At 36.3% G+C, this 25,757-nt stretch overlaps 3 protein-coding genes across 3 annotated transcripts; 1 reads left to right on the plus strand and 2 right to left on the minus strand.

The window, feature by feature from the left end:
• Positions 1–8,040, minus strand: LOC135689635 (uncharacterized). The gene is made up of 4 exons (XM_065206934.2): positions 7,883–8,040; positions 2,203–2,589; positions 1,589–1,814; positions 1–1,046 (listed from the first exon to the last, which is right to left on the minus strand). Exons 1-4 carry the CDS (start codon positions 7,906–7,908, stop codon positions 162–164), a joined length of 1,524 nt encoding a protein of 507 aa, XP_065063006.1. The 5' UTR covers positions 7,909–8,040; the 3' UTR covers positions 1–161.
• Positions 3,974–7,490, plus strand: LOC148960179 (creatine kinase M-type-like). Its single transcript, XM_089116254.1, has 2 exons — positions 3,974–4,229; positions 4,765–7,490. The coding sequence occupies exons 1-2, from the start codon at positions 3,974–3,976 to the stop codon at positions 6,003–6,005; spliced, it is 1,497 nt and encodes a 498-aa protein (XP_088972380.1). The 3' UTR covers positions 6,006–7,490.
• LOC135689634 (uncharacterized) lies at positions 7,883–24,342 on the minus strand. The gene is made up of 6 exons (XM_065206933.2): positions 23,908–24,342; positions 17,445–20,387; positions 15,665–15,690; positions 14,547–14,819; positions 13,677–13,815; positions 7,883–12,580 (listed from the first exon to the last, which is right to left on the minus strand). Exons 1-6 carry the CDS (start codon positions 24,172–24,174, stop codon positions 12,515–12,517), a joined length of 3,714 nt encoding a protein of 1,237 aa, XP_065063005.2. The 5' UTR covers positions 24,175–24,342; the 3' UTR covers positions 7,883–12,514.
• Between the last annotated feature and the right edge of the window lie 1,415 nt (positions 24,343–25,757).

A 25,757-nucleotide genomic window follows, 5' to 3' on the forward strand; every position in this document is an offset into this window, starting at 1 on the left:
TAGCTGGCTCCCTATTCATTGATAAATGCTACTAAGATCCAAACGTTAGTGATATAAACGATGAAATTCAAAACGATTGGCATAGACCTAAACTTCTAATTCAACAAATTTACTATGAAACATGTATAACACGCTGAAATCATGGTTTCGAAAACCTTCCTCTACTGCTTTGTTGACTTTGAACTAATAACGATTTTTGATCCCGTAGAAGCGCGATTGCTTCCATCTCTGTTTACAAAAACAGTTCCACTTGATTTTTGCTTGTATGCATCGACTTCTCTTTCTTCTTCACTATCATCGTTTTCTTGTTCATTCGCTGTACCGTTTGGCTGTTTATTGCCTTGTTTTCCTTCAACCTCTGCCGATTCAACGCTGCTGTCATTAAACAGTTCAATACCTTCTTTTAGTTGATCGCACGCTCTCTCTTTAATGATGACATCATCCTCACAGACAAGTTCTCCTCCGTCAACTCCAGCCTTTTCTTGTGCCTCGTATTTATCTAGAACCTCATCTTCGCCTAAACTTCTCTCTCCAACAAAAGTTTCACTCTGATTTGCTTTACGTGTTTCGTCATTATCTTGCATTATTGTTTGATAGAATACTTCATCTACGGCTTCCTGCTTTGAAAGTTTCTTAGATAATCGTGCTCCTGCAATTCCTGTACTTTTTCTCGTATTTTCTGCCAAGACTTCACTGTTCTCACTTTTCTTCGTGCTTTCCTCGAATTCTGTGCTTTGGGCTTCACTGTGTTCACTTTTCTTCGTGCTTTCCTCGAATTCTGTACTTTGGGCTTCACTGTTCTCACTTTTCTTCGTGCTTTCCTCGAATTCTGTACTTTGGGCTTCACTGTTCTCACTTTTCTTCGTGCTTTCCTCGAATTCTGTGCTTTGGGCTTCCTGTGGTGGCTCTACTTTCTCCGTCAATGGCGTGTGGGCTACAACAGGCGATTTTGAGACATCATCTTCACTTCCAGAGGAACAGTAATCAAGCGATGCAATTTCTTTAATCTTCTGCAAGATTTCACGATCAATGCTTGGTCGTCTAACCTTTGCAGGAAGCAAATAGTGTCAAAATTAGGTACTAAATAAATTATAGTAACATTCATACCTTTAGAATTTCATTTTTACAGTAAAAGCAATATTCAAAATTTGCTTTAGAAGAAAGTTAGTTATGAAATGCTTTCAAATATTAACCAGACAGTTTGAGATATCTGCGGGGATATTGCTCTTTACGTTCTCATTGTGCTTTTCTCTACTACCTTTTCGTTTTTTACCCCTATCTAGAACCGAATTTTAAAGTGTATTTTTTACAATGTAGCCGTGGATTTATGCATAACTAACAAAACATGGCTTGAAGACCTGCAACAAATTAAAATTCTTCATTTCTACTCTTTTCTTGCTCTTCTGAGACATTCTTAGATAGTCTTCAATTTCAACTGTCAATTTTGATTCATTGAAAGATTATGTAATACTTATTTTCAAATTTCAAGCCTGAGGCCTACAAAGGTCCTTGCACTGAGCAATTTGAAATCCGAAAAGTAATGGAAGATATCATTGTGCTGATATGTGAATTATGAATGTTTTCTTACTATTTCCTCGCAAAGCTCATCTTCTGTCACACGCTGGCCTTTCTTCAAAGATGAACGTCTTGAGCCGACCATTGCTTGAACCTCTATCTGTTCTCGTCGCGGGGTATTATCAAGTGAACTTTTCCTGGACGTCATTGGCGACTTGCCATAAATCTCTTCAGCATTTGCATGCCTTTCAACGAAATTCCTCGTGACACTGAGCCTCTTGAAGCCACTTTCGCTGAGACTGGAAAGTTTTTCAAAGTTATTCTGTTTCTTCTTTATCAAAGTTATTATCAAACCTATGTTGTCGCATTTTCTAGACTCCTATGAGCCCATAACTTTGTAATAAAATTTTTTCCGAAGTATGGAGTCAGAATATAATCTCAAACAGTGTAATCAGTCTTTCTTAGTAACAATAAACTCTTGCTAAAGGCTCCCATCTATTTATTTGTTGGAATACATGATCAGTTGAGTGATGTCAAACTTATGAGCGAATGAATATGTGAATGCTACGTGAGGATATTCCTAATATCTATCAACAGGGTGTAATGAAAGGAGAATGGTCATTTCAAAACGTCACTAAGAGCAGAACAGCTTATATGAGATAGCAATTAATTTGGGAATTCACTGACCTCCGTCTCTTTTGCACATCTTCGTCATTCTTCAGTGACAATTTTCGATTCGGTTTAGGCGTGGTTTCGCCTCCAAACCAACTTCTTCTCCAATTCTCAATCTTCTCTATGAAGCCTCCTTTTGAATCCCTACGTAATGCATACGGGCTCCTGTAAATTGCCTCTTCGTGGGTATCAGGGTTGAAAAAGCTCCTTCGCAAGCTCTCAATCTTACTGCGAATCGAAAATCTGTTCTTTCCATTCTTTTTGCTTTTTGGTTGAAATTCTGATTCAAAATACTCTAGTTGTTCTTGTGGATAATAGAAACGCCATGACTGATCGCCGTGGTAAACATTATCCAGATCGTAAAAATCATCCAACATAAGTTCATCATCCCTTCTTTTGTTTCTGTTAGAAATAAAAATAAAAGTGACCAGATTTATTTCAATATGCGAGGAAAGAGGTATTCTACGTATTTCTTGTTACACAGTCAAAATGAGGTTAAGGGTGTTCAAAACACGATGACGTGAGCAACTTGTACTATAACGCGATGAAGTGAAAACCGTTTAGCGATCAATTAACAAAAAAAGCAAATTACAATAACGAGATTCTCTGTAAAATATGAATATTGTGTTCTGCAAATGCATCTCATTTTCAGCTTGACAAGCTCGATTAGATCCATTTTTCGTGAACTTTTGATCCATTCTTCGTAAACTGCTAATTTTGCTTGATTAGCGAATGCTTTAGATGCGCTTGCTTATCGTAAAGTAAGGTATTTTTTAATGATAAAAGCCTATAGTAAATAGAAAATATTCAAATTTTGGGGAAAATGCACGAAAATCTTAAACTGCTTTGTAAAAAGTGATTTTTGCTACCCGCCTTTTTGGAACATCAGCTCTTGATAATATACAGAAATTGATATAAATGGAGAGGGTCCATTGCTTAGAGAATGATGACAATTGCAAAAGCCAAACATTGGGTGAATTTTGAATGCAATCGAAATAATTATGCCAGCGCTTGCAGAACCGAAAATCGAAAACCTTCCAAAAAGTCTTTCAAAATCTAGATTTAACTTCTCTCTTAGTAGATCCCATACCCTATTGAAGCATGAATGTTTCGATGTGTTCTATTGCGAAGGGGACAGAAAACCTTCATGGGCTCCGGGACACAAAGGTTTTACCATATTTGGCATTTCCGGGATCACTTCGCATTGCGCCCTCCCGTCGTCAGTATTGATTAGAGTCAGTTGCACGAGGCATGGAGAGAGGTTCTCTCTGTTGAGTGTAAAAAATTACGTATAATCATCATATATATATATTTGAGATCAACATGCTTCTCTCTGTGGTACACATCAATGTCCCGCCCAATTCACAACATGTTATTTCTTGAAAGGTTGGTAAGAGCTTATAGTTGACGCGTGACGCGTTATACAGTCCGTACTTTTCTTTCTCAAGGGGTTTAGTCATATAAACAAAATTGGTACATACCAAAGCTCGGAATATTTTGCGAGGGCTAACTGGATATCCATAATTAAATGGAGTTAGGCAACACGAAACAAACGAAAGAATGAATAGCAGTTATTTTTCAGAAAAAACCTAAGTTAACACGTGACTACAAATGTCAAATCGACCCAGTCTCCTTTCCGGCTCTTCTGTCTAATCTGACGTCACATTGATATCCACTAGTACCGACCAGTTGCTGATTATCCTTCACTTCTTTTCGAGTTATTTATCGACCAGAGGTATTGTTTGTTTCGGAGTTATCTACGATTTGGAATCATATCCTTTGCAACATGATTAAGTTCAGTATCGGCGGGTTGTTAAAGACAGCCTTCGCCGGTTTAGTTCTGGCGAGTGTCGCGTCAGTCACGACGCCACCGCCAATCGTGAAGACGATTTTAAAAGGCAGAAAGACCCGCCTGTCGGAAGAGAAGAGAAAGAGAAGAGAAGAAAAGTTGGTAGAATTGGAGAAAAAGTTGATAGAAGAAGATCCGGAAATAGCAAAGTTGAAAGACGATAAGGAAGAACTACGCCGAAGAGCATTAAAGGGTAAAATTACGATTAATTCTATCCCCTTTGAGTGAAGCAGCTATTTGTAACTTCTGTTTTATATCTCGTAAATATCAAGTCAACTCTTTCTATTCATATCCTTAAAAAAGGGGCAAAAGAAAAAATAAATCTTTAGAAACTAAACTTCATTTGCAGAAGGACTTCAAACGGCCAAAATCTGCTACTTATTCGGCCAACACGCACTTTTTCACATTTTAATGAATATTCTTGCAGAATCTTGACCTCAAACTCAAATTCATGATATTCAGCGGCAAATAATTCGTGTAATTCAGCAATAGGCTAGTTCAATAAATTTTTCTTTTTCAATTCACTGTATATTTACCTGAAAATACAAGAATGAAATGAAGATTTTGCGATCTAATACATAGCAATCCGTACATATGTGTGTGGGTTTCGTTATGTTGCGAAGAACTAAATCACAAAACATGCTACAAATGAGGCACAAAGAAATTATTAATGTTTCAAAAGCAATTTTATCAACTGAAATTTAAGAAATGGTATTCTGATATTTCAGAAAAAAGGAAGCCCCTTGTTATCAAACCGAAGAGTGTTCTTATCAATGAAACGATGTCTTTGACCCTGTTTAAAGAGCTGCAAGAAACATCGACTCCGTTTGGCTTTAAACTAGACCATGCTTTGGTAAGAACACCTGGTAGAGTAAATGGTAACATCATCGACTTTATAGCAGGAGATGTTCACTGCTACAAAATATTCTCCAAAGTGTATGAGCCAGTATATATTCCAAGAGCTCTAAAGGAAGAAAGACACCCGTTTTGCTTTGACTACACCAAACTGGAAATGCCTTTTGGCCACGAGCCAGAGATCGTCAAGTCAATACAATTTGCTGTTTCGAGGTCCATAAAGGAGCATCGGTTCATGTCCGTTTCCAATGTAAGTGAAAAAGTTGACTTGGAAAAAGGTTTGCTGAAGTCCTTCTCGTTTTTACCAGAAAAGTACCAAGGTTCTTATTTTTCATTGAAGAAGAGGATGTTTGGTGGACTCATGGGACTGTTTGAGTCTAGAATCTATGGTGATATGAATCGACTATACAAGTTTCTGTGTGGTCTTTTGTGGGTTAAAACGGTAATTGCTGCAAAAAGTGTTTCAAAAGATAAACAAAACTCAGCTTCTATCTGCAACATTACCCCAGAAGAACTCTCCAAGGTTCCATGTACCGATTTAAACATTGGTGCTGGTATCAACAGAGACTGGCCAGATGGGCGTGGCATTTATGTCAACGAAGACCAAACGTTATGTATTGCAGTCAATAGAGACTGTCACCTAAAGATTTATCTCAAATGCGAAACTAATGACACACTGGATTCCTTTAAAAATCTTTGTGCTGTTTACCGCGGGATTCAACGCGGGTTACAACGGGAAAATCTTCACTTTGCATACGATGACAAATTCGGCTTTGTAAACTGGAATCCAAACAAGATGGGGAGCAATTTGCAACTCTCGGCCAAAGTTGATCTTCCTTTGTTGCAAAACCACGAAATGTTTAGGGTATATCTTTGTGTGAACGGCTTGCAAGGAAAGTTTCTCAATGACGAAGTTGATTCTGTGGAAATTTTCTATGAATCATCGTACGGAGAAGCAGAAACTGAAATGGTACGGTCAATGACTTTCGCATTGCGCATGCTCACAAGATTGGAGAACAGATTGGATGCCGGGGTATTCTCAGATCTTGATATTCCTTCAAGGTTTTTTGTCGAAAAGGCAGCCCCTTATTTAGATGACACCATCATCACCTGATATTTCAAAACTTTAGTATCAACGGAAAAGGGAAAGGACAATGGCGGGAGAACGATTTATGGCTTTTAATGAATATCAGTTATTGAGAAAAAAGACTCTTAACTAGTAGGAGGTTCGCAAGAAGAGGAAAGCAGAGACAAAACAGATTCGAAGTGACTCAGGAATGATTGAATTCGTTCGTAGAGACACTAATGTCATGGAAGGAAAAGAGATATCGCAACTCTCTAAAGGCTTGTTGTTGCTGTTTTAGCAACTCGTTTGCTTTTGGACTGTTGTGGTAGTTCAATTGAACCTTATAACCGCGTTTAACATTATATCTGATATTCATCATCGTGTTTGTTTAAATTGTGTTTATCATATATCTTTCTTTAGCATGGAAATTTGTTTTCTTTTTTCTTCTTGCTATGCACAAACATTTCAAGCTACAATCACTGCCAAAATTACTTGGAACACCTAACACTTTGCGCTGTGCTTTTCTATTTTTCATTTGTTTTCTTGAATACTACCACTTCCGCCCCCCTTTCCCCCCAAAACAATGTTGAAAGTATAAAAAAATATCAAACAATCCACAAGAAAAAGCGTACTCCATAACCCCTTTCTTTTTTCTATAGTAAATCAACATTGTTCCTAGGGGGAGAGGGGGATGGCTTAATTTGCCTTTGAAAACCTACGTTAGTGTTCCAAGACTTTTGGCAGTGATTGTATAATGCAAGGGTGTGGTTTCACTGGAAAATGTTCTTAAGTAAGCTTTAATTGGCATGACCTGAAAAAAAGTTTGGGAAATCGATGAATATTAGTTTTATGAAATACAAGGGACCTCTTGATTTACAAAATATTTGGGAATCCCTTCCCCATCAGGTCCTTAGACTTTTACAATTTGACCCATTATTCCCCTATAGAAAATGTCCGTTTGGTTATGATTTTTTCAAAACCAATTCAAATTATATCTATATAACGGTAATTTTTGCGTTTTGTATGTTTCCACTAACTTGCTACTTTCTTTTAGCCTCACCTATTATGGTAAATTGTGCTCACTCCTTTGTTTTTTTGCTTCCATTTGCGTCACTGCAAAGGAATGCCCTTTTACATAAAATCCCTGCCACTAGAATTTCATTAAATGATCGCTTCATGCCAATTTTTCAAATTGTATCTCAGTTTCATCGTACCTCAGATCAGAGTGGATTCCCTTGCCAAATGAAAATATTAAACCCGCTTTATCATTGTTTAAAAATTTCTTTATATTAAAAATTCTTTGATACAGTAAATACATTTTATTTTGTCTCTGGAAATATTTTTTGGTTTTCTAGATAATTTTCAGATCATAAATCTTCTCTTGCTGTTCTTTACAGATCTTAACTTTCATCATATAAAACTTTACATTTTTTAAGGGGTTTTCAAAAGAAAACAAGAGTTACTGCTAAAGCTTCTTTTGCTAAGCTCTTCTTTCTCTTTTAAACAATTTATATTGATTTTATCTGTTTCTGTACCCCAACCCCCACCCCTCGTTAGCTTTGAACAGTTTTATACAAACATGGCTAAAGTAATTGTCTCATATTGAGGGAAAGGCCTATAGGCTTCACTCAATGATTCCTTTTTTGAATAGACTACTTTAAAAATAACACAATAAAAGAAAAAGCTTTTTATATGGAAATAATATTATTACGAAAATGTCTTCGCAATGCGATGAACATAAGAACGTTTTCAAGACTATAGTGAAAAATTGGATCTGTTGCCCCAATTTGCCAAAGTTCCTAAAAAGATCTTTGAAACTCTGAATACAAAACAAAGCTTGATTCTGTCAATATACCTGCCATCTGACAGTGTATTAAAATCAACTGTCTATTAAAAAGCACACTGTGTACTACATCTTGAAGTACCTCTTTGCTGAAAGGCATGTTCCCATGATTTCTGTTTCTGTATGGCTGCAGAAGTGCACAGATGGCTCGCAAAAACGAAGGCTCTTAGGCAGGTTTCTCCCTCGCAGATAGCTTTCTTTGTCAAATGATTGCACAGAGATGAGTTCGAAGATTAATTTTGAAATCCCACTTTCGAGGATGAACTTAGTAACGAACAATGAAACGGGCATCAACATTTCTCTAATCGCAGCAGAATTATGTTTCGAATACCCCACGTGATATGAAAAGGCCTACTGTCCAACCCGAAAAGGCTCAAAGGGTTCAGACCTATTCTGTTCTTCGCATACGGGGCCTTTTCATATCACGCAAATAGCAAATAATATTTTCAAAATGTATCCATGAAGATTCTTCTTTGGCATCTCTATCATGACGAATTCAGCCGTGATTGGCTGATATAACACTTAAGCCAATTGATTAATTAACCTATCATAAAAACAGACGAATTATAAAAGTGTACTTGATACTAAAACCTTTCTTGGGTGTCATTAGCTTTATGTAGCAAAAAAATTGCCCATTCTTGAATCGAGTCTTTAGCAATATACTTTTATAAAATACCTATTATTGTCCACAATACATTACAAATTTTCTATCATCTTACATAACTTGCTAGAGCTATTTAATACTTTATTGGTTGAGAAATTTTTGCGGCTATACTGCCATTTTCTAGCGGCTGGTGCAATACCTTTCGAAAGTAAGCGTAGAAATTAGCTACTTTTCGGTATTAACAAGGAGGCTTGGCCCGTACAGTACACCCCTGATTTCAAGATTTTTTAACAAATATTGTAATCTGTTGGAACTACTATGCATAATTTACACTTTGTAGAAAGGACTAAAAGATATATCCATCTTATTTTCTTTTAATGCTATTTGGCACTCAATTCATGGACATTCATTATATATTCTTCTACCCCTTTCTATGCACGTGTGCTCGGTGTGATGTTCAACGCTGTTTTCAGATTTGCAATGCTGTTGCGTTATTTAAGCTTATTATTAAAAATTATTATTTACTCTGAGAGGTACGCGTTTGAAAGTTCAATATTCACCTTGTTTCATATTGCCCTTGTTGAGCCCACGCGTTTTAGGTTGTTTCCACAATTCTGTGCCATCTCCATATAATCACAGCTATTTTATCAGTGCTTTTATGCTATCGTAGTTTGATGCTTGCTATTGCTTTTTTGGGCTGATACAGGTTCTCATATATCATACAATTGTAAAGTGTCCGTGAAAAGATATACTAGAGGACCCAATCAGTATGGTTGTTCAGATTGATTCTTTTTCAGAAAATTTATTTCAGATGATAAAACTTTCTTCAGAAATAGGTGTTTCGGACAAAAACTAGATCAATTACTGACATCGTTTTCGCCCTCATTCCTTTTGTCATAAATCTATCTTTATCGTTCACTTTCTTCCTTTTTTCTCAATCAGCCATTTCTGTGACGTCATTCATCCATCCACTCACCTCTCTCATATCCCATAAATTGAAAATGCACGCTTATCTCTTTCATCTTTAGAATTTTTCATTTCTGTTCCATCGATTTCATCAGCAGTCTATCTTACTAAGTCTTCCTAATTTTGATTCGTAATTTTCTAATTCTTCGACCTTAACGTTGCTGTGCTTTACATTAAACTCGGCGAATGCTAAAATGACTTCAACGCGTGAGATATCATTGTCTGCTTGAAGACCTTAAAAGATTTGGAGGCGGTTCCAAAACTGCAATCCGTAAGTCGAGATATATCCAACCAGCAGTTCAAAACCAGAAAATGTTATCGCAAAGGGACGTACATGCGACACTGTATATTTCGACTTATCTAAGTAATCTGCTACCAATCATTTTAAACCTCCCCATCAAATATCTTAACATTCTACCATTATCGCAGAAATGAAATTACAATTTAAGAAATTTCTGGTACGAAGACTTTATTCACATTATGAGCAGGTTTATAAAAGCTTTGCGACAGTAGCTGATAGAGTCACCTCGTTTTGTCGTTATCGGCAATTTCAGGCAAACTCGGGATCTATAACCTAAACATGGATGTAAAAATAACATAGATAAAGATCCAAGAATATATACTTGTGGCACAACATATTCCATTAATTTTGAAGAATGTTGGCGAGGTTTGCATGGCTTGGATATTGGCTCTCTGCCTGGTATTTAATTTCGCTAAAGGAAGAGCCATGTCAACACACAGAACGCCTGCCACTTCCAGCGACCATTCAGGTTAAGAATTAAACCTTTGATAGTATGTAAGGTTGCGGTTCTTCTAAAATGTAGAGGTCAGTGCAGTGCTTGGCAAACTCAGCTTTGCATTGTCGATGAACAAGGTAGTTGTTATACATAGAAGACAATCCCGGACAAAAATAATCAAGAAAAGTTCTTGTCTTTTCTTACCTTTTAAAAGTGACTTTCCAACAGAAATTTTAGCCAAACGATTTCGAGGTTTTTCCGGGTTAATGTTGATGTATGACATTAAAAACCCATTCTGATGTTTCGTGCTTAGCAGAACAGGTTAGTGAGCTTTTTCCAGGAAGACGCGCAATCCCATTAACCAATAAGCCTAATCTGACAAATAGTGTTAATTCTAAAGTATATAGTACCCATAAAGTCGTTCTTATAGCCAGTTTTGCCATATCAGAAGCCAGTGCATTGGCTGCCAAGTCAAACCTTCGTTGCTGAAGCAATAGCAAAAAATTTCTATAAAGGTCACGGTACAAATTTGTTTATTTTTTCAAAGGGTAAGTGATATAGCAAATAAACATCTGAATGGGGAAAATTCATAAAAATAAAAATCCACTGAGGCTACTTAAAAGAAATAAATACAAAGCTACTTCAGAAATAAAATACAATTAAATCTCTTAATTTTCAATATTAATACTGAATAATTTATTCTTGCAACGTCTTTGATAATTCTCTATTAAGTATCTAGAAGTGTTGGGCAAATCTGATGCAAACTAGCAAAATAAAACGGAAGATATGGACGTGATTGACGTCAAACCCGGAACCGTTACAAGGGAAACCTCGAACAGCAATGGCGTAGTTCGCATGACGATGCAGATGCTTTCTTGTGGCATCTATGTTCAGGGCAAAAGGAACAGGTAATAAGAAGTTTCAAAAAATTGTATATCAGAAAGTTTCAATTAGTCTTTTCTCATGGAACTCTCCAATTTGCAATGTTTACTGACGTTTTCAAGTCACTATGACCTTATGAATCTCCTAAAAAGCTGTAAGTTGTCCTATAACACGGATAAGTCTGATCTCATTCTTGAACTGTTTTGCATATGACATGAAGATCAAGGACAATACTTCACCGCATCCCCTTACAAATAGCTTGTTTGGCTATCTTATTGTAAATAATTTGCTGATTCTTCTAAATAGCTCAAGCCGCTTTTTGTGTATGCCTCTATGTGTAAAATTCAATACAAAAATTTAAAAATTAAACTACTATAGTCAATTAAATCCATAATGTCTATTAATTATAATAAATGAGATTCTACTTTGATTCAAAATTCCACTTTAACCCATTAATAACTAATACAATTACTAACATTAAACTACAGCTGAGCCTACAGACCAACATGAACAGAATTTCAACACAAAATATACTCGTCAACGTGCATGCAACGACAGCGCAACTGTAATCGCGCGTTAAGGTCAATAGAAATGTTTAACAATAAACGTGAAACAGCGCCAAGGAAGGTCCTGTGACACTGGTCATAATTAGCGGTTTCAAAAATGGCGAACATAACCAGTTTTGATCTACCTATCGCTTTTGACCCTTCTTTACTTATCTCTACACGTGGTATTGTGAACAACCAATCATTAATTCATTCAAAACAGCATATCATAATGATGCAAATGAATCAATAATCATAGACTAGGCATCTAGCATATTACATTTGCCTCGATTTACACATAAGGAGCCTCAAATAATATCAGATGTGAGATTGAAAGATAGTCAACCCCATCCATTACATTATTTCTTCATCAGCTTTTACAACGGTCCCTGGTTCTAGGATGTCAATTGAATCCAAAGTGCAATCCAAAGTTCAATACTTGCATATTTCCCAAGCATTGTGAGTTAGGCTGGAACATACTGGATTTTATGTTTGAAAATCGAACGTGAAAAATGCTAAGCTTTGTAATATGTAAAAACGATAATTAAATTTGCGTAACCTCTCTAAATGGATATGTTGTACGTTTATTAAGATTCTAGTCTTAATGTTGAGGATTGAAGTAATTAAAAACGAAGGCAATAGAATGAATGATGTACGAGAGTGATTCGATGACCATTTGTAGTGGCATATCGAGTAAAGGAGATGGAGCATTAGCGGACTGGCCTCTCTCAAGAAATCACATGAGGATTAGCGATATATCTAAATATCAACGAACAGGTGTATCCTTCTGTATGGTTTCAATAACAGAAGCTCGTTTTACAGACAAAACAGTTTTATCGCTCCTATTTGCTTTTATCTTACCAACTGCGTCTCAAATACGACGAAAACTACAAAATCATACGAGAACCAAACAAGTTGAGTCAAAAACCATCACATATCATTTGCGATAGCATTTATTCAGTGCGTACAAAATCATGGTTTTATGTACCTTCTACAGCGTGAAATTTATCAGAAATGATGCACGACTCTTCAAGAGTATCTTTCACCTGAAAAAACACAAAGTTTTTAAGTATCATTTTATGCCTATAAAACGATTTTACGTCCCAGCAGAAAAACTAAAACGCGCTTCCTCGCTTCGGATACTGATAATGTACACCGTATCCTCAATGACACTCAAAGAGAAAGCATTTTCTATTTTCCTAAAAGTAAAAACTATTTTATAGAGGTTACCTGCATATACGAACCCACAAAACCTCGTTTAAAAAGGAATGAAAAAAGAAGGTTCGTAAGTAGAGGAAATAAAAAACTTCGGCTTGACAATCTGGAAGCTTAGAAGGTTTTTAACTGAGAGAATTACGTAGATCTTTCTAATATTTTGTGCGCATTAAAACAACGACATCTGCTCTTCATTGGTTTTACGTCAGTAAATCGCCTAACGTGGAGTGCGGAGGTGGCCGGCAGACGCACAGGCTGAAAACGAACACTTTCAATCTGCAAAGCACTGCAGTTTACATGGCAACGTAAAGCGATTTTGCAAAAGCCACTTCGGCACCATGCGTAGAAATTTTCAGGCCAACTGAATTTTTATCACTGTTATGTAGGGAGTGCTGAGAGCTTGGTGCGAATCAATTGTTTCAACGAAAACACATTACACGAAGATTAGTGACCTTACAATTATTCGAGTTTCCACCAGATGCTTCAAACAGTCAACAGTAATTTTTTTTGCTTCTTCAGCATATTTTTTTGACAATGTTGTCTTAAAAGTAAATTTTGTTGAATGCACCCGTTCCTTCCTACCTATAGAAATTTTATATGCCATTTAAGCCTGCGTTTATTGGTGCTGGTTTTTTTAACGAATTTAAGCTAAAACTTCGCATAAGAGTAAACTTACTGATGGTTGTCTTTAATGATTTTCTCTAGGATGTCAGATCCCTTTTATATTTTGAATATAGACCTTTGTTATGATTGAGGATGCTTGTTAGTCAGTTTTGAACCCTCAAATGTAATACATTAATCACACTGACTAAATCAGTCTTGTTTTCTCTTCAAAAAGGGGAAAAGAAGGAGGGAGATTTGCTACCTTCTTCAAAACAAGGAGACTAAAAGCTAAATTCCTAGAAGAGAAACTCTTTCAATAATCACCTCATTTCTATTTCCTGTGCTTAAAGCTGCATCTGATTCTAAATCTTCTCCCTCTAGACTTGCTGAAGGGATCGTTAATGTTATTGCACCGCAGTCTTCTTGTGATATTTGATACAGTTGTCCAATACCAGCCTTGTGGCTACGATGAAAACACGAAATGTATAACATGCATCCCTTAGAAGCAAGTATGACGTCATAAAACGTTCTATCAGTAGAATCTTTTAATTTTGACCATATAATCTAAAAGAATGGCATAAAATACCTCTCAATATGAAAAATCAGTTAGAAATGCTCAAAGTTTTGCAAGATATGGCCAATGAAAGGATTCAAGTTTGCTAACGGATGACTGTTATTCTGGCCTGGTTCATAAAGTGGTTCAACAACACGGGTAAAGCCAGATCGTTGTTCCACCTAGCAGTTTCAGAATCTATCTACATAAGCACGAAAAAACCGCTACTGTGTAGACAAAAGGAGTTCGTTTTCACCTTAGGACTCCATTGGTAACATTCTCAATAGGCAAGCGGCACTGATTAGTCAACCTCAACAGTCATGTGCTCGTGTTTCTGATTGGCCTATTTCGATCCACAACTGGGTATATATATTTCTTAGCGTAGAGTTTTCGATCTATGTTCTGACGTTTTAAACTCTGAAGAGTGTCAGACAAAAAGCTTTAGTTTACTAAATGTTTGCTTTTTTCAAAGCCATTTACAAGTTTTGTACCACAAAAAGATTGTTTAGATACATTAGTATTTGCCAATCTGCTAGTAATCATGCTAGAAGAAAAGCGATCACAAGCAGGTCATACCCAACCAGACTTAGCCAAACAAAGTTTACATATCCGAGCAACCGAAGTAGTAATCAGGCACCCACCTGCGAGCTGTAGAGGTACTATCTTTCCTTTTAGTGGCGTTTATTTCATTTGCGGCCTCTTTCTGAATGGGGTGTGCGACCTCCGTTTGGAGCGGAGTGAAGCCAACATTGGATGCAGCGATCGAATAGTATGACCCGTGCGAATCACGCTGTTCGTTTCCCTTCCTACCTTCGGAGGAAATATCATTCTTCACTTGATTTTCTGAGTAATCCAACAGCGACCCCCGGTGATCTGTCTCCACTTGGAAGATACATTTTATGGAGGTAAATGGCCTGAAAGGAAAACAAAATATATCTTTAGCAACGGAGGGCAGTGACATATGCGCGTCAGGCTGAGCATTTTTAAAAAGCTCTATCAAACTCTATCATTAAAAAATCTATGGATGCCTAGGGCACTGGCTTCCTTAAAAAAAGAACATTGATTACTGTATTGTAACATAATTAAACAAAACAGAATGCCAGAGGCTAAGTAAAAGATTCATGTACTTGGCACTGCTTTTTTTATGCCAAAGAATCTTGCATACAAGTTGGATAGATGATAATAATTTTAAGGTTTGTTCGCAAATTAGGAAAACAGTTACAGACAAAAGCCATGTCAGACCCTAAAAACACACCTTTTAAATTTCTAGCGAATTCACAGATCTTTCACCGGCCGACAATAAACAAAGTAAGCAAAAGAGTTTATAAAATGTATCGTTGCTAATTAATATTTGAAAGATCAAAATAGGTAAAAAATTGCTTCGTTGCTTCTTTAAATAAAATGAGCTGCTAAATTTTTCATAACTGGCGATCGATCAATGTAATTCGACGTACTCGAATATCTTGGATGAGACATTGACAAATTGGATTCAAAGTTTCGCAACCAACAAATTTTATAGCTTACCAGCTGTCGCTTATACGAAGTCAATACAGGCCGTACCTTTCAGGCCTTACTTTCTCGCTCATTTAACGTTTGTATTCAAAAAATATTTTATGACATCAAATCGAGTTTATTGCAAGTAACAAGCGCATAAAAACTGGATATGTTATAATGTTAAATGTCAGAATAGATTTCTTGCGATACGAATATCTAAAATACGCAAGGAAAGGTGAGACCAACCCCGTATTTTGATACTGACCTTGAACTTTCCATCTTCTTCTGGGCCTAAAACCGAATTTAAAAATATTACAAACAATACATTTAATGATCAGCAACTCCGAAGCAAAGCTTGGTTTGAAAGTAGCATGCTGTTCTTATCACATTGAAAAACAGAGAAGACAGCACCCTAACACTCAAGAAAACAGCACAAAGTACGTCATATGAGTAGCTATTTCAGTGTTTATTTTCAAAAATAAAAGGGGGAGGCCGCCTTGATTATGGAGGATGCAAGCAAAGGTAGAGTTAAGAGTTCCTTTACTGAACTACGATCAAGATACACTTAACCTAAGGATACTTTCTCGAAACCGATAAAATGTCCTTCACCAAGAATTTAACTAAAAATATTTTACCCTTCAAATTTGTATATGATTGTAACCAGAAACAGACATATAGAAGGAGACACTACCTTAGCTGAAAGTACACTTGTTCTCGTATACAATAACTTACATTTATATCATAACATTAAGTACTTAGAGCTTGACTCAAAAAATGAGTCGTATTCAGGCCACGCCCCTTCTTGCTATGGGTATATCAAGATAAAATAAGGAACGTATTTTCTCTTGGTATATGAAATATCTCTTTGCAGATAAAACTAAAACTTTACTTAAAAGATACTCATAAACGGCTTTGACATATTCAAAAAACGAAAGAGAACTTTGACCATAAATATTCTACGTTTTAACAAAACACCGTTCCATGTGGTCACGCTGAGCCGCATTACGACAAAACTGACAACAACAAGGACACACACGAAATAGAGCCAAAAATATTTCTTCTACGTGTTAAAGCAAGTTCTATAATTTGACAGAAACTGATGCTCTTAAAACTTAGAGTAAATATTACTCAGCCGAAAATCTCAAGTTGAATCTGTGATTTTTACGCAGCTCCCCGAGGTAGAAAGCTGCCGACTACGCGATAGGTAGTACTGTTGAAATTGATAGACTTGAACTTTTCGTGTTACTTTTCAAAAGCCAAATGTTTCAAAAGCCAAATATTTAACTGAAAGCTTTTACTTATTTATAAGCTTAACAGTCCAAATTCGAATGTAATCCATAAAAATATGCCAAAACTCTAGACAGATTCTTAAATATGCAATGTTCGCTCAAAAATTCTAGAAGGTAGTAAATCAATTAAAAAAGACTAAAACAGTACTCCATCAAAAAGCAGCAAAAATTAGGCAACGTGCTCATTACAAAGTTTCTGCTTAAAGCATATCTTAAGACATATGTTTTGGTAGTTGAAAAAGCGATGAATCTGGGTCCTATAAAAAATCGGCCAAGCAGCACTAATGAACAAAATAAACAAAAGGAAATTGTCATTTATTGGCCATGTTGCAAAAAGTAAAGGCATAGGGACATGATATGGTATGATGAGCTAAAAGAAGAAAAGGAAGGCCACGAAGGAAGCTTGAGAATGAAATTAAGGAGGTTGTGGGAATGTCCATGGCTGAGCTGCTGCTAAATGCACAGGACTTTTGGCGGACAACCATCTCGTGTGCCACGGCGGGTCAGATTTGATGCTTTGATAGTTTTTGCAGTCCTTATTAGAAAAATTGCGATTTTGAAAAGACAGGCTTTTTATGTTTGCAGTTCCTATTAGTTCGTTATTAAAATCCCAAGGCAAGAAAACATTTTGAAAATGATTACTAAACAAAGGTAAACTGTCCTTCAAACCGCTGGCCTATTTACATATTGACACAAATCGGTTTCTGGAAATGAGGAAATGACTAGCTTCAGTTCATCACAAAACTGTTATCTCACCTCAACATTTTTGAGTGTGCAACTCAGCTCTACATTCCCTCCATCTCTTGCCTGTTCTGAACAATCAATGTCAACATACTGCTCTTCTGCTTCATCTTCTTGAGACGACATTGTCATTTGAGGACATTCAATCTCTTGACAGCTTCCCTTCTCAATTTTGATGTCAATATGTGGTTCTTGGGCCGGAATATCATCTCTCTCATATACATTTGGATCTCTAAATGAACTTGAAAAGTAGTCCTTCGGTTTTTCCAAACACTGTTTTTCCCCTGCATCATGAATATTTTCGTTAATATATGCATTAGATAATAAATCTGCTTTGTCACCATCTCTAGTTACAGACCGATAATGGTCCATTTCTTGTCTATCACTTTCCTTGCACCATTCAAAAAGCCCTTTCTCGTGATTGGACAAAAAATTATCTTCACTGGAAGTTGAAAAAGAGGCTCCTAGAGAGGTCTTATGACAACAACTTGAATCGACAGTAGGTTCATTTGTTTCGGAAAGTGGTTCATTTTCAAACTCGCTAAACATACAACTAAGCTGCTGGTAATTCGATAAAGATTTTTGAACAACATCGTCCTTCTCTACTGGCAAGATACCACTAACATCAGTTGCTGCATTAGTGCAGGTATTGACATCCTGATTTTCAGATGCAGGTTCATTTTGATAGGTTGAGCTCTCAATGCCACTATCATTGCAGGCCTGGCCAGGAACAAACTGTGACTCTGTTTCTTCTATGTCGTAAATGCAAACTGAATCTAAACGGTCTTCGCACGATTTGATTTCTGATTCCAATACTCTCATTTCTGAAAGCTTTTCTTCGAGAAAATCATTTTGATTTGCTAGAGACGCAATGCCTGTCAAGAAAGCTTCATGAACTCTTTGACAATCATCATTTTTTTCGTCCAACAAGTACTTCAAGATATCTTTCTCGTTCTGTGTTACTTCTAAAAATTCGCTGATTTTTTCAATCCGCTTTTCCCCAAAATCTACCATCCTTAGTAGAGAAGTATTTCTATCCTCATATTCTTTAAGTTGCGATTTTAATTTCCCAGATAAGTCGACGATCTTAGTTAGATTAACCTCAAATGTTTCTATGACATCTGCACCAGCCTCAGCACCTTGATACTCGCCAACACTTTTCAAGTAATCACAAACAATGCTATCTAATTTCGACACCTTATTATTATTTATCTGAAACTTATTTTCATACTCTTTTAGTTTTGTTTCGATATAAATTTTATTACTTTCTACCATTGTCAATTTTGCTTCCGTTGACTTCAACTTTAATTGCAGCATTTTATATCCTTTCTCTAAATCATCACATTTTGACGAGACCTTATCGTCGTTCATCTTAAGCAGAGATATTTTCTCATCAGCTTCTTGCTTTTCAATTTGAAACTTTTTCTTTTCTTTTTGCAACTTTTTCAGTTTCCTCTGCATTGTCATCATTCGTTTTTCTTGGTCAGTTTTAATCGACTGTAAGCGACTGTAACTTCCAGTTATCAAATCCAACTGTCGTTTGCTCTCTTCAACTTCCTCTTGAGACAATACCAAGTTCTCCAATAGCTCACTGGACTGATTTATCACAGATTCATTCTCAGCCTCTAACTCCCTTATTCTGCCCTCTCCCTGGCTAGCTCTTTTTTCAAGATCTTTTATGTAACTCTCTAATTGTCCTGATGTATCGTTTTGGTTTATGACTACTTGCCAATGAGCTTGTTCTAGTTGGCTATTCTCTTCACTTAGTTTCTCAATCTCCTCGTGACATTCTTTCACTTCCTTTTTTAACTCCTTGACAACACTGTTTAGCCGTTCAATCTTCTCTCTGTCCTTCTCTAACTTCATTTCCAAATCTGACTTTTCCTGCTGCATACTAACATTATCTTCTTCCAAATAGCTCACATGTTGCTCTCTTACTTTCAATTTCCCATTCAAAAATTCGACATGTCTTTTGACCTTGTGAGAGATCTGCCTTTCTTCCTTAAGATCATTTTCAATAGACTTTAATTTCCTAGTCTCCCCTTCTAATTGTTTATTTTTATCTTCTGCTGATAACAAATCACTCTCAAGTGACGTCAGCTGGTTTCGAAGCACATCTAATAGGTCTCGGTCGTTTTTCTGTAAGTCTTCAGCCAGTTTCAAACGCTCTTCCAATGTTTTCTTCTCATCTTCAAGACACTGCAAGCGCTTATTGCGCCTCTTTATTTTTCCCTGTAGCCAATCATATTGCGTCTCCTCACTATCTCGATTGCATCTAAGATCCTCAACTGCGCTGCGTAAATGACAATTTTCCTCTTCTAGTTCTTGAATTGCCTGATTTTTTCCTTCAAGCTCAAGCCTATTTTTCACAATTGTGATGTTCTCCCTGGCTGAATAGGTAGCTAACTGCAGCTTCAGTCCTTCTAGTTCCCTTTCTAAAGCTTGGGTTACTCTGTCTTTGTCCCTCTCTAAGTATTTGAGTCTATCTTGTAGGTTATCTATTTCCTCCTCGTAATCAGCAGGCTGTTTTTCAGTTAAAATTGGAATCGGTTTCTCAACGGTCTTGTCTTGAAAGCAAAGTTCGTCGCCTGAAGCAAAGCCATCCAAATTATCTCGACTTCCGCTGTATGAATACGAACTTAGAGTGTTATCCTCAAGAGCATCAAAACTCGCCAACGACGACGTTGATGAGAATTCCATGCAAGATGAACGAGTGAGCAGGCATTCTGCCTCTAAGCTATGTTTTCTATGGAGACTTGGACTTTCTTCTTCAAAAGATCTTGACAAAAGTAGGAAGTCTGCCTTTTCAGATTGATCATTCATATCAATCACATTAGCTGCTTCACCAACACTGTAGACACTGGCTTTCTCAGTAGCAGAATCGCCAAGGACGGGCGTATCTTCTTGCTTTCCATTGTTGCTTTTCTTCGCTTTAATCTTCTTAGTGATTTTTGAAACCTACAAAAAGAAGAAACCTATAGGAAATCTATAAAAAGAAGTCATATAAATGTATCCTGCCCTTCAGAACTCAATGTTATGTCCAGTGACCGACACCTGGGGGAGCGGTCGCCCTTAATACTTTGGAGGACAATGGTCTTTTCTTCTAAAACAGTTAGAAAGTTTGACATCATCTCATGAAAACTATAGTCTTGCGCCCCCCCCCCCCCCCAAAAAAAAAATTTGTCCATGTGTCCGCCCCTGGTTATCTCAAAGGAAAGCAGGCCCTGCATTCAGCGTTTTGAATACAGTAACAATATAAATCAGCAATTTCTTATGTGCTTGCCGATTGTTAGTAAATGCGTTCTGCTGATTAACTTGATCAACAACCTCGTGGTTCAGCTACACTTACTTTACCTCACGGCTCTTAATTTTTTTACATTTTTGCAACCGTGCAATATCCCTTAGTCACTGTAAAGGACATGTGTATGCACCTGAATGCAAAACAAAAAGATCACAGCAACTGGTACATGATTCACAAAATGGTTTTCTAAGGCAGAAAAATTCAACAGTAAATGGACTTCAGGCTCAGTGGGCAATGCATAACAAGGGTCGTGTAATCCTCCCCTATAGAAACATAACGATAAATCTTTAATGATTAACTGTGTGGCAGCTGACAGAATAAAATGTCCTAGGAAACTATGTAATTTCTTTTGGCAAAAGACTTCGTTTCTTAGCAATTAGAATAATCTAATTTGCATCATTTGCCGGTGGAAACTCCTGATGGCAAAGCAGAATTGAAACTTTAAAATTCTTTTACAAATGCCTTTTTTGCATTTTATTTCAATTTGGCTTTGAATGAGAAATAGACTTTGGTTACACTTCAAAACCAAAAAGAATATAAATTACTGTAAGGAACCAATGTTTTAAACAACCTTTGACAATGCTATGAAAAACCCACGGGGAAAAGGAGTGGCCAAGAAATTTATTTGCTCTTTACTGTATAGCAATCATAGTATAGCAATAACTATCCATATAAAATATGCAATTATTTAACACTCTATTAGATTAAAAAAGTCATTCTTTATTTCATTTCTCCATAATGTCTGTTTTCTCCAGCCGGTTTCCACAATCTCTGTGTTCACTCAATCAAAAACCCAATTACATTCAGCATCATTATAAAAACAATTCATTTACTGCTTTACATGAACTGCCTTTAGTTAACAATATACCGGATTGTCAAAAGTAGAAAAAGGTTGAAATTCCTGCTACCAAACATTCAACCATAATATTTACAGACTGAATAAAAATGTTTCAGAAAGCCTCTCAGTGTATCTTCAGTTAATATAAATTGAATTCTATATCATTAGGTACTGAAGGAAGAGCTGCTGACTTTGACAACCTGATAACATGACAAAGAATATGCCTTATAAATTTCACATGGTAACATATTTTGTTTGGGCAGAGATTGCATAAAACCAACTGGTTTGTTGCTATCTTTGTACCTGCCAACCAAAATGAAGCCTTTGAACAAAATCTTGAGAACTGTAAACAATACGACCTTAAGTCAGTAGGATCCCTTGACATGTAGAAGCGACAATGATGTAACCAAGAGGTACATAGGTACCCTAGCACCTGCTGGTTACTCTGTGGAAGATTATTCACAAAAGTTTATAAAATGCTAAGATATCTCCCACCATTACCATTCATTGACTGTTGATACAGTTAAGACCTTTGAAAATTATAATAATATATAATAATGCTTTACTCATGTAGAGTAATATTGCAAGCAGCCCTTCTTCAAAGCTCTTCAATTTTGTACCCATTCAACATTTTCTACCCATACTGGTTCCACCACTTAAAGGTGAAGAAAAAATTAGACTTTTGAGTGCTTCATGAAAGAATGTGTTTTAATAACCAAGCACTACAAATGCTTTAATTGTTTCTTCATCAAAATCAAGCAAAATATTTGCTGAAAAATTATTGATTTTCACATTTTTACCGATGTTTTGCTTTTTCTTCTAATTGAGCTAACTGACAAATAGTCAGATGCATTTTTTTCCGAATCCAGTAACAACATTCGATCTTTGTAAGCAATTGATCTATGTAAGCAATCTCAAGGAGCATTAAAAACAAAATATATTTATATATGTGCTTATATTGTACAAGAAAGCATACAAAACATGTCTCAATATGACAGAAATACCATTATATTATAGAACAAACTACATACAATAAAACTAGTTTACATTGAAACCTTTTGTTAATTTTCGGTTCATTCTGGACCATGATATATAGAAAAACATTTCTAAGCACAGCATGACAAAATTCCCATAAACTCTCAGTTTTTGTCCAAAATTTCAACAAGTAGCATGGATTTAAGGCTCTTAACTTTAAGACTTCCTTGTGGAAAACTGGGAATTTCCTGAGCTCTGATTTCAACCATATTGTCTTAATAAGTTTTAACAAAATGGCTTTAACAATATCAATAATAAGTTAAATAAGCTTTTGTTGAAATTTTTTATAAAGATCAACAACCAGACAAATCCACAAATCAAACATAATTCTATTGTAGGATTTTTTAGATGTTAACAATTGCAACTCTGCCTTGGCTTGACTTGCAATGCCCAATTCCCATAAATATAATTTCCATAAAAATGATATTTGTTATCAATTTGAAAATAGATGACTCATTCATTTCACAAAACAGTTGCTTTCATTGAACTATATCTGAGTGCATTCTTATGATAATTCATTTTCATCCAAGAAAGTTTCATATTGACTTCTTGAAAAAGTTTGGTTTTGTTCATTATTCTACATTGAGATCTAAACATATTTAATTTGCTTTACTTTACAAATTATTTGATCAAGTAAATACTCAGTAATAAAACAATATTTATATATTTGCAGGGGTTTTAAACAAGACAATCTAAAGAATGATTTAATATCATCAAAACGTTTCAGGAAAGTTAATTGTCAAAACCACTAAAGATCAGTTTAGATAAAAAAATCTTTGATGTTATGCATCATGAAAAATTACCTCACTGTTTGTATTTATGGAAAGATCAAGGATATTTTTGAATTTTATAAACGAAAACTTTGTGTTTGCATTGAATTCTCTGCTTCCATTAATAAGAGTGCAAATTGAGAAGAAATTGTTTTCGGTAATAAATTTATTAAAATCAGTACGTTTAATGTCATTCTGTCGAGTTTCCGAATCTATAATTTGCAATAAAAATGCACAGAAATTGTTTTAGGAGAAGCCAGGTGATGATTTCCGTTTTGCCTATAAATACATGTCTATTTCTTGTTAGTCTCTTTTCCCGGAAAATTAATTTAAAAGAACGCTAGCTATATCATAAGTCGTCTTGTAACTGTAGTGTTTTGTTGATTGGCGGGAATATTCTCTAACTTCAGGAAATGAAGTGGGTATGAAGAAAGAGACTTGAGCAGGCCGTGCACGACAGTGAGTATTGCTAACGTAAAAGTTAAAGGTCATAAATTACTTATAAGGACAAGAAAGAACAGAGTTATTACTTACCTCGTGATCTAGTTCTTCCTTGAGATCGGCTTTACGTTGTTCATTTGAAAGGTTGCTTGCGGTGTCTGTCGTCTTGTATTTGTTTTCATTTCCACTATTGTATAATTCTGAATAGCAGTTATCACCGCCACTTGAAAAACCTACGTGAAGCTCAATATCTCGAAAACAATGCTTACATTTACTTTTTCGCCACTTCTGTGGCTCAAACTCAAAGCATATTGCACTTGATCTATCCATCCCTGTTCCAAGTATTGCAGTTCCGCTCATAGGCCATAACTTTCCCTCCTCTCTCTCGCCATTTCGTCACTGATTGAGTATTTTCCTTTCCTTTTAATAAGGGAATGGGTCGAGTGTCCGTCCGTAATGAAATACATATGCTAACATCAATAAAGAACGTGCCGCGAATTTTTAAACCCCTTCGTCAAAATAAATCTACTCTTTTTTTCTTACCCGCCAGGAAGTGTTGGTATTTTCGCATAATGCAAACAAAATTACGCACCTATTTTGGACCATGGTTTCACAATTTTCAAATATTCCGGTGAACAGAAGAGAATAATACTGTGGACTGAAAAAAGAATTTAACAATCTGTTTTATCTTTTAGCCTGACAATCGATTCCCAATAAGGTGTCATTTTTTGAGCTTCTGAAGCTTTTTTCTATCAAAGCCTCATTGAAAAATTAATTTTTTTTGCTAAAGTTCTTTCCCACAAAATGTTGTAAACATATTATTTACCCCCAGTTTACCTGGATACCAGAGTTTCAATTATTTGTCTCAGAAATATAGTTACAACTTCAACACCTTATCCCAGGATTCATAAGGCTCTCTACCCTGGGTACCAGACTCCCAATATATAGTGACTCTGGTACCCAGGGTAAAGGCTCTCTGGTCACAGAATAGAAAACTGCTCTGATACCCAGGGTACTGTGATAGCAGCATCAGGGGCTCCGAAGCAGGTTGGACAGTAGAAGGGCCAAGAAAAAATATAACAAAAAACCAAAGATTTTAAAAAAAGCTATATTGTTTTGCAAAATAGCCCCCCTCCCTCGTCGGAGGCCCTGAGCATTCGTGGCACTTATGGGAATTAGCCTGTCTCTAATTGAAAAATAGTTAGATAGACCAGAGGTGAGAGGGGGAGCATTATCACCTGAGCTGGCAATTAACCAGACTAACTTTTTATGACTCAACTTTTTGCGTAGATTACGAATCCGGATGTTGCTTTGGCGTTTAGGGGGGCGTTTTCTAGATATAGGGGTCAAAGCCCAAAAAAACGCGATGTGACCTAATTTGACTGTATTTAATTATTGCACTTTAGGAAATGTTTAATTTTATTAATAATTGGTTTCTTGATCAATGCTCTGTCAAATCTGGCCTTTTCTGGCATTGATGGTTAATGGGGGGGGGGGGCAGGCAATTACAGGGAAGGGGAATTTCACTATTACTGTATTCTTAAAGCGTTTAGTTTAAATTCGCCTTCTCCTTCTGATTCGCTTTATTTTTCTTCGCTTGCAAACAATAGCTCCGCAATGTCCTCAGGATAGTATAGTAGGGCTCCCTGAACCAATCAATTAACAGATCATCTAACCAGCCGTGATTGGCTGGTTCTTCTTTGTTGATTATGCTTTGTCAAGATTGTCTCTATACCCTTGCTAAAAAGTTTGCACGCTTTAAGTGTTTTTCGAGGCTGCTTTTACATGGGGGCAGCAGTGACCGACCAGTTACTTTGTTTTCCTTTTGAAAGGTCCACCAGAATATAGCATATCTTGCTTCATTCAATGACAGCAATCGTTTCTCTCCATACAGTGTGCAAACAAACCTTTCTAAGCCGAGTAACAAATTACTACGAGTAACA

This window comes from Rhopilema esculentum, chromosome 5 (genome assembly GCF_057945365.1).
Source record: "Rhopilema esculentum isolate cy_ngs chromosome 5, ASM5794536v1, whole genome shotgun sequence".
NCBI lineage: Eukaryota > Metazoa > Cnidaria > Scyphozoa > Rhizostomeae > Rhizostomatidae > Rhopilema > Rhopilema esculentum.

Excerpts from the sequence above, each read along its gene's own strand:
- LOC148960179 (XM_089116254.1), top strand. The coding sequence starts at position 3,974 with ATGATTAAGTTCAGTATCGGCGGGTTGTTAAAGACAGCCTTCGCCGGT. Across the intron at positions 4,230-4,764 it reads ACGCCGAAGAGCATTAAAGG|AAAAAAGGAAGCCCCTTGTT; the intron begins GTAAAATTACGA and ends CTGATATTTCAG.
- LOC135689635 (XM_065206934.2), bottom strand. The coding sequence starts at position 7,908 with ATGGGAACATGCCTTTCAGCAAAGAG. Across the intron at positions 2,590-7,882 it reads ACATGCCTTTCAGCAAAGAG|AAACAAAAGAAGGGATGATG; the intron begins GTACTTCAAGAT and ends TATTTCTAACAG. Across the intron at positions 1,047-1,588 it reads ATGAGCTTTGCGAGGAAATA|GTTAGACGACCAAGCATTGA; the intron begins GTAAGAAAACAT and ends CTTCCTGCAAAG.
- LOC135689634 (XM_065206933.2), bottom strand. The coding sequence starts at position 24,174 with ATGAGCGGAACTGCAATACTTGGAACAGGGATGGATAGATCAAGTGCA. Across the intron at positions 15,691-17,444 it reads GCACACTCAAAAATGTTGAG|GCCCAGAAGAAGATGGAAAG; the intron begins GTGAGATAACAG and ends ATTCGGTTTTAG. Across the intron at positions 13,816-14,546 it reads AGTACCTCTACAGCTCGCAG|CCACAAGGCTGGTATTGGAC; the intron begins GTGGGTGCCTGA and ends TTTTCATCGTAG.